Source organism: Toxotes jaculatrix, chromosome 15 (assembly GCF_017976425.1).
Source record: "Toxotes jaculatrix isolate fToxJac2 chromosome 15, fToxJac2.pri, whole genome shotgun sequence".
NCBI lineage: Eukaryota > Metazoa > Chordata > Actinopteri > Toxotidae > Toxotes > Toxotes jaculatrix.
Genome location: NC_054408.1, coordinates 14,145,005 through 14,158,477, shown reverse-complemented (window position 1 = coordinate 14,158,477; position 13,473 = coordinate 14,145,005). Strand labels below are relative to the sequence as shown.

The following is a 13,473-nucleotide window of genomic DNA, read 5'->3' as shown; positions in this document are numbered from 1 at the left end:
AAAATGTCATAAAAAACGTCATAGTATAGTAAGGCGTCAAAATCGAGCAAAAAAAGTCAAAAAAAATTTTGACCTCAAAATGTCATAAAAAACGTCATAGTATAGTAAGGCGTCAAAAACGGACAAAAAAAGTCAAAAAATTTTTTCACCTCAAAATGTCATAAAAAACGTCATAGTATAGTAAGGCGTCAAAATCGGACAAAAAAAGTCAAAAAAAAATTTGACCTCAAAATGTCATAAAAAACATCATAGTATAGTAAGGCGTCAAAATCGGCCAAAAAAAGTCAAAAAAAATTTTGACCTCAAAATGTCATAAAAAACGTCATAGTATAGTAAGGCGTAAAAATCGACCAAAAAAAGTCAAAATTTTTTTTTACCTCAAAATGTCATAAAAAACGTCATAGTATAGTAAGGTGTCAAAATCGGCCAAAAAAAGTCAAAGAAAATTTTGACCTCAAAATGTCATAAAAAACATCATAGTATAGTAAGGCGTCAAAATCGGCCAAAAAAAGTCAAAAAAAATTTTGACCTCAAAATGTCATAAAAAACGTCATAGTATAGTAAGGCGTCAAAATCGACCAAAAAAAGTCAAAATTTTTTTTTACCTCAAAATGTCATAAAAAACGTCATAGTATAGTAAGGCGTCAAAATCAGACAAAAAAAGTAAAAAAAAAATTTGACCTCAAAATGTCATAAAAAACGTCATAGTATAGTAAGGCGTCAAAATCGGACAAAAAAAGTCAAAAAATTTTTTCACCTCAAAATGTCATAAAAAACGTCATAGTATAGTAAGGTGTCAAAATCGGCCAAAAAAAGTCAAAGAAAATTTTGACCTCAAAATGTCATAAAAAACGTCATAGTATAGTAAGGCGTCAAAATCGGACAAAAAAAGTCAAAAAATTTTTTCACCTCAAAATGTCATAAAAAACGTCATAGTATAGTAAGGTGTCAAAATCGGACAAAAAAAGTCAAAGAAAATTTTGACCTCAAAATGTCATAAAAAACGTCATAGTATAGTAAGGCGTCAAAATCGGACAAAAAAAGTAAAAAAAAATTTTGACCTCAAAATGTCATAAAAAACGTCATAGTATAGTAAGGCGTCAAAATCGGCCAAAAAAAGTCATCATTTTTTTTGACCTCAAAATGTCACAGAAAACGTCATAGTATAGTAAGGCGTCAAAATCGGCCAAAAAAAGTCAAAAAAATTTTTGACCTCAAAATGTCATAAAAAACGTCATAGTATAGTAAGGCGTCAAAATCGGACAAAAAAAGTCAAAAAAATTTTTCACCTCAAAATGTCATAAAAAACGTCATAGTATAGTAAGGCGTCAAAATCGGACAAAAAAAGTCAAAAAATTTTTTCACCTCAAAATGTCATAAAAAACGTCATAGTATAGTAAGGTGTCAAAATCGGCCAAAAAAAGTCAAAGAAAATTTTGACCTCAAAATGTCATAAAAAACGTCATAGTATAGTAAGGCGTCAAAATCGGACAAAAAAAGTCAAAAAATTTTTTTACCTCAAAATGTCATAAAAAACGTCATGGTATAGTAAGGCGTCAAAATCGGCCAAAAAAAGTCAAAAAAAATTTTGACCTCAAAATGTCATAAAAAACGTCATAGTATAGTAGGGCGTCAAAATCGGCCAAAAAAAGTCAAAAAAAATTTTGACCTCAAAATGTCATAAAAAACGTCATAGTATAGTAAGGCGTCAAAATCGGCCAAAAAAAGTCAAAATTTTTTTTCACCTCAAAATGTCATAAAAAACGTCATAGTATAGTAAGGCGTCAAAATCGGCCAAAAAAAGTCAAAATTTTTTTTCACCTCAAAATGTCATAAAAAACGTCATAGTATAGTAAGGCGTCAAAATCGACCAAAAAAAGTCAAAAATTTTTTTCACCTCAAAATGTCATAAAAAATGTCATAGTATAGTAAGGCGTCAAAATCGGACAAAAAAAGTCAAAGAAAATTTTGACCTCAAAATGTCATAAAAAACGTCATAGTATAGTAAGGCGTCAAAATCGGCCAAAAAAAGTCAAAAAAAATTTTGACCTCAAAATGTCATAAAAAACGTCATAGTATAGTAAGGCGTCAAAAACGGCCAAAAAAAGTCAAAATTTTTTTCACCTCAAAATGTCATAAAAAACGTCATAGGCGTCAAAATCGGACAAAAAAAGTCAAAATTTTTTTTCACCTCAAAATGTCATAAAAAACGTCATAGTATAGTAAGGCGTCAAAATCGAGCAAAAAAAGTAAAAAAAATTTTTGACCTCAAAATGTCATAAAAAACGTCATAGTATAGTAAGGCGTCAAAATCGGCCAAAAAAAGTCAAAAAAAAATTTTGACCTCAAAATGTCATAAAAAACGTCATAGTATAGTAAGGCGTCAAAATCGGACAAAAAAAGTAAAAAAAAATTTTGACCTCAAAATGTCATAAAAAACGTCATAGTATAGTAAGGCGTCAAAATCGGCCAAAAAAAGTCAAAAAAAATTTTGACCTCAAAATGTCATAAAAAACGTCATAGTATAGTAAGGCGTCAAAATCGGACAAAAAAAGTCAAAAAATTTTTTCACCTCAAAATGTCATAAAAAACGTCAGAGTATAGTAAGGCGTCAAAAACGGACAAAAAAAGTCAAATTTTTTTTTCACCTCAAAATGTCATAAAAAACGTCATGGTATAGTAAGGCGTCAAAATCGGCCAAAAAAAGTCAAAAAAAATTTTGACCTCAAAATGTCATAAAAAACGTCATAGTATAGTAAGCCGTCAAAATCGGACAAAAAAAGTCAAAAATTTTTTTCACCTCAAAATGTCATAAAAAACATCAGAGTATAGTAAGGCGTCAAAAACGGACAAAAAAAGTCAAAAATTTTTTTCACCTCAAAATGTCATAAAAAACGTCATAGTATAGTAAGGCGTCAAAATCGGCCAAAAAAAGTCAAAATTTTTTTTCACCTCAAAATGTCATAAAAAACGTCATAGTATAGTAAGGCGTCAAAATCGGACAAAAAAAGTCAAAAAAAATTTTTACTTCAAAATGTCATAAAAAACGTCATAGTATAGTAAGGCGTCAAAATCGGACAAAAAAAGTCAAATTTTTTTTTCACCTCAAAATGTCATAAAAAACGTCATGGTATAGTAAGGCGTCAAAATCGGCCAAAAGAAGTCAAAAAAAATTTTGACCTCAAAATGTCATAAAAAACGTCATGGTATAGTAAGGCGTCAAAATCGGCCAAAAAAAGTCAAAAAAAATTTTCACCTCAAAATGTCATAAAAAACGTCATAGTATAGTAAGGTGTCAAAATCGGCCAAAAAAAGTCAAAGAAAATTTTGACCTCAAAATGTCATAAAAAACATCATAGTATAGTAAGGCGTCAAAATCGGCCAAAAAAAGTCAAAAATTTTTTCACCTCAAAATGTCATAAAAAACGTCATAATATAGTAAGGCGTCAAAATCGGCCAAAAAAAGTAAACATTTTTTTTCACCTCAAAATGTCATAAAAAACGTCATAGTATAGTAAGGCGTCAAAATCGGACAAAAAAAGTCAAAAAAAATTTTGACCTCAAAATGTCATAAAAAACGTCATAGTATAGTAAGGCGTCAAAATCGGACAAAAAAAGTCAAAAAATTTTTTCACCTCAAAATGTTATAAAAAACGTCATAGTATAGTAAGGCGTCAAAATCGGACAAAAAAAGTCAAAAATTTTTTTCACCTCAAAATGTCATAAAAAACGTCATAGTATAGTAAGGTGTCAAAATCGGCCAAAAAAAGTCAAAAATTTTTTTCACCTCAAAATGTCATAAAAAACATCAGAGTATAGTAAGGCGTCAAAAACGGACAAAAAAAGTCAAAAATTTTTTTCACCTCAAAATGTCATAAAAAACGTCATAGTATAGTAAGGCGTCAAAATCGGCCAAAAAAAGTCAAAATTTTTTTGGACCTCAAAATGTCATAAAAAACGTCATAGTATAGTAAGGCGTCAAAATCGGACAAAAAAAGTCAAAAAAAATTTTGACTTCAAAATGTCATAAAAAACGTCATAGTATAGTAAGGCGTCAAAATCGGACAAAAAAAGTCAAAGAAAATTTTGACCTCAAAATGTCATAAAAAACGTCATAGTATAGTAAGGCGTCAAAATCGGACAAAAAAAGTCAAAAAATTTTTTCACCTCAAAATGTCATAAAAAACGTCATAGTATAGTAAGGCGTCAAAATCGGCCAAAAAATGTTAAATTTTTTTTTCACCTCAAAATGTCATAAAAAACGTCATAGTATAGTAAGGCGTCAAAATCGGCCAAAAAAAGTCAAAAATTTTTTCACCTCAAAATGTCATAAAAAACGTCATAATATAGTAAGGCGTCAAAATCGGCCAAAAAAAGTAAACATTTTTTTTCACCTCAAAATGTCATAAAAAACGTCATAGTATAGTAAGGCGTCAAAATCGGACAAAAAAAGTCTAAATTTTTTTTCACCTCAAAATGTCATAAAAAATGTCATAGTATAGTAAGGCGTCAAAATCGGACAAAAAAAGTCAAAAAAAAGTTTGACCTCAAAATGTCATAAAAAACGTCATAGTATAGTAAGGTGTCAAAATCGGCCAAAAAAAGTCAAAGAAAATTTTGACCTCAAAATGTCATAAAAAACGTCATAGTATAGTAAGGCGTCAAAATCGGACAAAAAAAGTCAAAAAATTTTTTCACCTCAAAATGTCATAAAAAACGTCATAGTATAGTAAGGTGTCAAAATCGGCCAAAAAAAGTCAAAGAAAATTTTGACCTCAAAATGTCATAAAAAACGTCATAAGGCGTCAAAATCGACCAAAAAAAGTCAAAATTTTTTTTCACCTCAAAATGTCATAAAAAATGTCATAGTATAGTAAGGCGTCAAAATTGGCCAAAAAAAGTCAAAATTTTTTTTTACCTCAAAATGTCATAAAAAACGTCATAGTATAGTAAGGCGTCAAAATCGGCCAAAAAAAGTCAAAAAAAAGTTTGACCTCAAAATGTCATAAAAAACGTCATAGTATAGTAAGGCGTCAAAATCGGCCAAAAAAAGTCAAAATTTTTTTTCACCTCAAAATGTCATAAAAAACGTCATAGTATAGTAAGGCGTCAAAATCGGACAAAAAAAGTCAAAATTTTTTTTCACCTCAAAATGTCATAAAAAACGTCATAGTATAGTATAGTAAGGCGTCAAAATCGGCCAAAAAAAGTCAAAAATTTTTTTCACCTCAAAATGTCATAAAAAACGTCATAGTATAGTAAGGCGTCAAAATCAGCCAAAAAAAGTCAAAAAAAATTTTGACCTCAAAATGTCATAAAAAACGTCATAGTATAGTATAGTAAGGCGTCAAAATCGGCCAAAAAAAGTCAAAAAATTTTTTCACCTCAAAATGTCATAAAAAACGTCATAGTATAGTAAGGCGTCAAAAAATGCCAAAAAAAAGTCAAATTTTTGTAAGACCTCAAAATGTCATAAAAAACGTCATACTATAGTAAGGCGTCAAAAAATGCCAAAAAAAGTCAAATTTTTGTAAGACCTCAAAATATCATAAAAAAATGTCGTACGGCCGTAAGGCGTCAAGAAATGCCAAAAAAAAGTCAAATTTTTGTAAGACCTCAAAATGTCATAAAAAACGTCATACTATAGTAAGGCGTCAAAAAAATGCCAAAAAAGTCAAATTTTTGTAAGACCTCAAAATGTCATAAAAAAATGTCGTACGGCCGTAAGGCGTCAAGAAATGCCAAAAAAAGTCCTATTTTTGTAAGACCTCAAAATGTCATAAATGTCATGTAATAAAAACATCATACTTTTTTTGGCGGGTTGAATCGGAAATTTTTTGTTTTCATCTGCAGAACTGTCTTGCTGTTTTGCTGAAAGAAATTAATCTTTATTTCAAGCTCAAGTCTGAATTGCAGAATTTGTCATTTCGACCATTAAAACGTGGCTGGATGAAGTATAATTCCTAGCAGGAACAGAGTATAAAAAAACAACAAAAACAAACCAGATGGCATGACAGATGGAAATGACATCATATGATTACCTGAAATGGTTCTGTCAGTCTCTCCATCACTGGTGAGCTCTGCATCTGAGCAGATGTCACCAAAGATAAAACGGATCTTCTCCTCTGCGTGGTGCTCATTTGAGGCTCCGTGGACTGAGTTGTGGAGGATGTCGGAGGCAAAGCGGGCCCTCAGAGACTTTGGGGATGTCGCCTTGGCTTGGTTAGGGTCTGTGGGGCCCATCATGGCCCTCCACTCCTCCACGGCATTTTCTTTAGTCAGGACAAGCATCATACAGGGCCCCCTGAAACAAACAACGATGGGATGTTCATATAACAGACAGAATTTTGAGTAATGTCACTTAATTCCAGGTAAAGCCTGACAGGCATACACTGCTACTGTGCTTCTGTAAAAATATGCTGGCCAATATAACCAGTGACAGCTGACACATGTGGCTACTGAACCTTATCCTTCCATTGTCAATGCATTTGACACCTTTCAAACAGTGTGAAAGGGTGACGCACCTACCAACCTTCTTATTCACTTTGTCTACGGGCAGTTCTTATTAATACAATCAAAGTTCAGCCATGCACTACAGTGTGGTCTCCTTTGCTGCTCTGGATATAAATTTAGCAACATAATATCAAACATGACAAAAGATCATTTTTACACTAAAATGAACTCACAGAATAAATGCAATTAAACTGTCAAGCGACACAATGGGACACCTTCCATTACTGCAAACAGCTTTTGACTACACCTTCCCTGTAAGCATTCATTTGGTGAACTGAAGGTAAAAATATATCTGGATGTCTGGATAAAAACTGGCTTAAATGTGGTTGAAATGTAAGTTGTTTTTTTTTTTAAAGATGTCTAAGTTAAATGTAATAACTTAGCATCCAGCATCACTATATTTGAACATGTAGCTACAGCCTGCTTCACATTGAACGCAGTTGTTGAAATGCTATTGAAATAATATATGTAATCTAGACTACACCAGATTACACTACACTCTGAAAAATACATTTTTTAATTTAACCCAGTTTAAAGCTCTAAACCTCTAGATGAGAACTGATCTGCAGATCACCTCAGTACTTTATGGGACATGCCCCTGGTCTGCGTCTGGCTGGGGACCTTTGCTAAATGTTACTCCCTTGTCCCTCGGTCAGGCAGGAAATGCCCAAAAATATTAAAAAAAAAAAAGAAAAGTACAGTTGCAGCTAAATCTGAGTTGATATTGAGGCAGTGTGACAGCAAAGGTAGTTTCCCAGGCTGAAGTGCCCAGCTGCACCCATCTCTCTGCCCATTGTACCCGAGCAGTTGTGTAACAACCAAGTGAAGGGGCTAATCGGAGCGGAAGATAACTCTAAAATCTAGATGTGCGGTGGAACAAAGAATGAATTGAGATGGACTTCCTAGCCGCCTGCCTGAGGCTGCCTTGATTCTAAGCTGCTAAGATTACTGCTGTAGCTACAGTAAGTGTGAAAGTGAAAGTGCTGATAAAACTTGCAGCGGCAACAGGAATGAGGGGAGGTATAGTGTGGTTGCTTTGTCCTACCCTACTCCTGTGGCTGTTTGAAACTAACCGACACATGAAGTCCACCAGCTGGCTGAAGAAAGGCTTCTCCCTGTGCTCTTTGTAAAACTCCTCAGCCATGTCCCTCGACAGCACTGTCTCCTTCAGCTGCGTTACAGAGAAACCACTGGCATGGATCTCCTCCAAAATCTTCTCTGACAGAGGGAATAAAACAAATATTACATCTATAAAATGTTACATCTATAAAAACCAAAACGGTAAATTTGATCATTTGCATATTGTTCTAAATGACCACAACTGACCTCTGTGTTCCTCCATAGCATCAGGTTTAATCACTGCCAGAGTCCGCTGTTTGGGGAAGAAGAAGCTGATCTCTCGTTCTGCGTCTTCTTGACTTGCACTGCCATGGAGCTGGTTGATGGGCTCATTCTCCCCAGCAAACTGGGCCCTTAGACTGAGTGATGAGGATTACAGAAGCCAGAATTAAAGGTAATATTAAGCTATTGATTTTTTTCACATTTTTAAGATAGACCCCAGAAACTAGAGTGAACATGGTGCATTGCAGGTTAAGAGAGACTGCAATAATACTCTGTCTCTTTGTATGGAGCTTGTATTACTGTTAAGAAAATAAAGTGCAATGTAGTTGATTTCTACCTGTGCAACTTTTGAATGTCAGTGTAAAAAAATGAAGCCTTTCTTCTCTTTAATCACTCATTTGGAGCATGGCAGCTCTTCACACAACAAGCTGTCAGATGAAGTAGCATCAGAAACTCTAATTCTTTTCTATTATTAATCATCCCACAGTAACTTCCCTGGACTCATTTCAGCGTATGAACAAACAGAACCACACATCACTCACCAGTCGGGACTCTTCTCTTTATTAACGTCAGAAGGACCAAGGATGTTCTTCCAGTGATCGACAGCCCCTTTTCTGGCAAGTGCCAAAGCTAGCACCGGCCCACTGTAAATACACACATACGTTGAATAAACTTTTGCAGTAGCATACTACTCTTCAGATATTTCTTAGAGCAAATGCAAGTTACCTGGTCATGCTTCTTAGCAGTGCAGGGAAGTAGTCCTCCTCAACATGCTGGAAGTAAAACTGTCTGACCTGCTCCTCTGTCAACATCACCTCTCTTTGGAGGGCCACTGTGAAACCTGACTTGTGGATTTGGGCCAGGATGTTTTCTGCAGGACCACAGACATGAACTACAGATTAATACATATAGTTGCTATTTTATATCATGAAAGTTTGATCAGTTTTTCTGCTGTGATATGTTAACAAGTATTCAACTGTGTCATTCAACAGCTTTGCTAAAGGAATCAAGGAGCAGTTCCACTATGGTAAAATGAACCACCCTTGTGTGTGTCTGTACTCGCACAAGTGTGCACTTGTGCTTGTGTGTCTGGCACGGGCCCCACCTCTGTTCTCTCTGGCAACGTCAGGCCGGATAAGAGCCAGTGTCCTCTCCACATGCTCTTCCTCCCCATCCTGCTCCATTACTGAGGCCGTCCTAAAGTTGGGGAAGAAGAAGGCGAGCTCCCTGCTGGCCTGGTCGCTGTCCTCACTACCGTGCACTGCGTTGAACAGTGTCTGTGTGCCGTATTGTGCCCGCAAGCTGCAGGAAGCCAGGGGGGAGAAAGGAGAGGAGAGCAGATGGTTGCTCTGCTGGTGCTCAACCAGAGAGAAGCATAATGTTTGGGTGTGTCTGAGGGAGCAGGCGAGAATATGCTGTTCATTCTCTTTTCCAGACTTCAGACTGAGATTGTTTTACACTGTTGCAGTCAACGGTGCGTGAATAAATATCTGTACAAACAAATGTTTTTTAGAAAGACACAGAAATGATAATTTCATTCTACCGCATCTTATTTTAACGTTTCTGACGTTTTCTAAACTCTTTTTCTTTATTGGAGCATATGTATAATTTCCCATAACCAACCTTTCTGGCTTTTCTCTCCTGGCCTCCTCTGTGTCTGCTGGGCCAATGAACTCACGCCATGCTGGCACAACATTGGCAGAGCCCTCTGCCTGAGACAGTACCAGAATATGGGAGGGACCACTAGACATAAACCGCACCAGATCCTCAAAGCAAGCCTATAAATCACCATCACATACACACACACACACATACAGAGACAAGAGCAGACAGATATAGTACGTTAATGAAATGAACTTGGAACAGGTCCTTTTATGTCAGTTCGTGTTTCGGATTAGAGTCCTGGGTTTTCCTCAGCAGATAATTCTCCTTAAACTTCCTTCTTTGAGGCTACGCATTTATAAAATGAGAGATCAAAATGAGTATAAATTATTTTATAAAAAGCAGACACAACAAATATACTGCAGTTCAAGTCATACATATTTTTAAAATTTCATGAACATAACTGCTTTACCTAGACACATATTTTATTTCTGAATTCTAATCATGTAGTCTCATCATAAACAGCGCAATAAGCAAAAAAAAAAAAAAAAAAAGCTGCTTACACAGCAGCTCTATTTTGAGCCCTGTGCAGAGATGCAGATGGATATGTGATGTATTGCAAACTAACTGAAATGCTTTTTAGCACGGGTCGTGACTGTTCTCCCATTAGGATGTTGCCTCAGAATTCAAATTGCCCAGACTAACCTCACCAATGTCTGCAATGAGCTGCACCCATGAGTGTCTGTATCAGATGAACTCTCTGGAGATATACATATACATATATACATTATATTTATATGATGCATAATGCAAATATTTCATATATATCAGTCTTCCTGTATATGGGCACTTTTACTATTTTTCTATGATATTATTTTCTGTTTCATTCAATTTACTATACCATACCTCTGCTGCTTTGTGCTGGTAAAAATCTCGAGCTTCAGCCTCGGTCAGCGTGCGTTCCTCATGGGCAAGGATCTCAAACCCAGCATCTTGAATCTAGCCAGGAGGGTAATGTCAGCACGATAAAATAATATCAGCAGGAAGTCTTGAGACAATCTTGTCTTCTCAGAATGCGAGCGGTGTTAGTCTCTGTGTACCTTCATAATGATCTCATTTGCCTTGCCGTGAGCAACAGCATCTGGTTTGATGATGGCAACTGTGTAGGATTTATTAGCAGGAACTACAGGAGAAGAGAGCAGCTTGAGAAATGATCAGAAATGGTCATAAAATTCAAAATGGTACACAGAATCACCGGGGAAAAAAAATGTAATCACAGTAAGAACAATAACGCCAATGACAATTAATAATGATGTTTCCATTGTACCAATTACGCTTTCTTGATTTTCTGACTGCTGAGGCGCCTCCTCCTCCTCTTCTTTCTTCTCATCATTCACCAGACCAGTGTCTTTAACCTGACACGCACAACAAAACCAAATAAAAACACTCAAACCCTAAACATGGCTGACTATAAACACTTGCACACATACTCTCTTGTATTAATGAATTACTGCTGCAGCTACTGGTCACTTTAATATCAGTTAAGCAGCTGATTATTTCCTTGATTCATGTGTAATTTTTTTGTGTAAAAACTAAAAAATAGCCAGGCGTGGCAGGTGGCATCTACATAAGATAAGATGTGGTCTATTCAGCACAACTGGTTGTGCAGTCTAACATATTTGATGTTTGTCTGACAAAGAATGCAAAATTCATATTGATATAAGATTCACTTTACTATCACGTAAGACAAAGAAAAGCATCAAATGCTCACATATTTGAGTAGCTGGAACAAGACAATGTTTTGGATTTTTTTGCTTGAAAACTGACTGAAATGTGGAGTCCCTTGACCGATCATATCAGAAAGCAAACAGATTCGGCTGCAGCATAATAGTGTAGTGGGGTTGAGTTATTTGTTCTAAAAGTCCAAAATAAAATTATAGGAAAAAAAACTGTGTCAGCCATCTAATTGATTAATCGGGCCCTTTTCACAATACAAGATATTTTGTTATTTCACAGCAGGAAAACCACAGGTAATCATTACTGATTTACATTTAGCTGCTTCAGTCTCAGAGTCCTGGTGTTGTGCATGCTGGCTCACTGTCAAACTGTCATGGTTTACTGGGATACTTGAAGAGTCATTACTATTGTTATGTTTACATGTCTGACCTGTGTCAGCCCTAAAGTGAACATATGTCTGAGTGGGTAACTATATGTGACTGCATGTGTGTCTTAGTGCCCACCACTTTGCGTTCACCGCCTTGATCCAGGACCAGTTTCTCCTTGGCCAGTTCCTCTACAATCATCTTCTGAAGCAGAGGAGCGTTGGCCCCTCGCAGCACAGCCACCAGCTCCCCACTCTGTTTATTCAACACAAAGGCCTCCTAGTGATTTTGCTTTTATAACATTTTTTAAATGAAATTTAATTTAACAAGCTGTGAGATACAGCGATGCTTGGGCTACAGAGGCCCATGTAAGCAGTCAACAAAGACAGGGAGATCAGAGAGGTCACATGACCACTCTCTGGTGGTGATAGGCAGCCCTGTTTCGTGGCCTACATCATAGATAGAGCCAGGATGAAAAGGGGAAGCAAATATACACAAAAAATTAACAGATACATACTGAAAAAAACAGTTTATAATGCAGCCAACAATTTACAGTGTAATTTTGCTGTATGAATCAGATACCAATAAAATACTTACTGGTGCCTACAGTAAAAGTGTCCACAGGCAAACTTGTAAATTGACTGCTCCACTTCCACACTGTATTTTTACACAGGTAATCATGGCCTGTATTATAGAGTGTTACTGAAATAACTAGAGAAGGAAATTTCAGGACAGGATTTGTATACAAAGGACAAAAATGCAAAACACACAAACCGGGTGGCTCTTATATGCTGAACCTTGGCAGTATAGTGATGTACAGCATATATGCACACACACTTACCCCGAAGAAGAGGAAGGTGGGCTCACATTTGCCCCGATACTTCTCCAAAGCATCGATGCTGTCTGCCTCGGCCTGCACCACAAACACATGCATGCGAGTTTAGTGATATGTCCTCACTAATTTTGGTTTCAGTCCGAATTATTCAATTTTAAATTCACCAAGGGCTTACTGTGGCAAAATGTAAAAGGTCATCACTCAGTTCGTTCTTTATTTTTCGAAGCAGACTGACCACAGCTCGACAGGGACCACACCACTGCTGGTTTACATCTATAACTAGAAGGAGAGAGGCCGTGTGTGTGTGTGTGTGTGTGTGTGTGTGTGTGTGTGTGTGTGTGTGTGTGTGTGTGTGAGAAGGAAAAGGAGGGAAAAAAGGACTGGCTGGTATGAGTATTCAATCTGCAGTTATCCCAGTGAACACAGTGGGGCAGCAGCATACAATAAATTACAATCACAATGGTAGAGCTCATACACAATTTTTTTTTAACAACTTAAAACAGCACTAGACAGATGCTTATCGCTGTGATACTTAAGTAGTTACTTTTAACAGGACATAACAGCAACTCTTTTTTTCTGCTGAATACCTTACCTGTTAAACCTTTGGTTGCAAGCATTTCCTCCCACTGTTCTTGATTTGTGATAGACACCTGGACAAAATCAATAAATATTAAGTTAGGGCTTCATAAAGGCAGTTAAAAGCATACAGACAGGAGAAGGCTGTTTTTAACAGTACAGAAACCACGCTGTGTGCTGCCCAACCTGCAGACTTGCTTCTTTCTTCTTGCCTGCCATTTTATAAGTTCATCAGATTAAATAATATATCTAAAAGTGATATCAAGCGCCAAACGATATGCTAAAAATAAGTTTAAGTTTAATTAGTTTAAATGTTAATACGGCGAGTTGCTAAAATGTCAAGTTACAGCACTCACGAAGTCCTGCTAGCGCTTGTTTGACCCCCTGGTTGCTATGCAACGGCGCCTTCCGCTTTCTGGAGCCATTCCGTTATTAGCTTATACGACGATAACATGTTTTGTCACTTAATTAACGCCCAGAAATGTTGTTTTTTTCTGTTTTCTA

General features: G+C 36.1%; 1 protein-coding gene across 1 annotated transcript in view; it reads right to left on the bottom strand.

Annotated features, from left to right (window-relative positions):
• nme9 (NME/NM23 family member 9) overlaps positions 1-13,188 on the bottom strand; it is a 29,097-nt gene extending 15,909 nt beyond the window's left edge. The window contains exons 1-15 of the mRNA XM_041058007.1: positions 13,156-13,188; positions 12,986-13,043; positions 12,569-12,672; positions 12,400-12,471; positions 11,697-11,813; positions 10,784-10,871; positions 10,557-10,639; positions 10,363-10,455; positions 9,478-9,632; positions 8,960-9,156; positions 8,581-8,725; positions 8,397-8,498; positions 7,840-7,991; positions 7,587-7,731; positions 6,042-6,304 (exon numbers count right to left, since the gene is read on the bottom strand). Coding sequence (XP_040913941.1) covers positions 6,042-6,304; positions 7,587-7,731; positions 7,840-7,991; positions 8,397-8,498; positions 8,581-8,725; positions 8,960-9,156; positions 9,478-9,632; positions 10,363-10,455; positions 10,557-10,639; positions 10,784-10,871; positions 11,697-11,813; positions 12,400-12,471; positions 12,569-12,672; positions 12,986-13,043; positions 13,156-13,188 — 1,807 coding nt within the window. The remainder of the gene's footprint in view (positions 1-6,041; positions 6,305-7,586; positions 7,732-7,839; positions 7,992-8,396; positions 8,499-8,580; positions 8,726-8,959; positions 9,157-9,477; positions 9,633-10,362; positions 10,456-10,556; positions 10,640-10,783; positions 10,872-11,696; positions 11,814-12,399; positions 12,472-12,568; positions 12,673-12,985; positions 13,044-13,155) is intronic.
• Between the last annotated feature and the right edge of the window lie 285 nt (positions 13,189-13,473).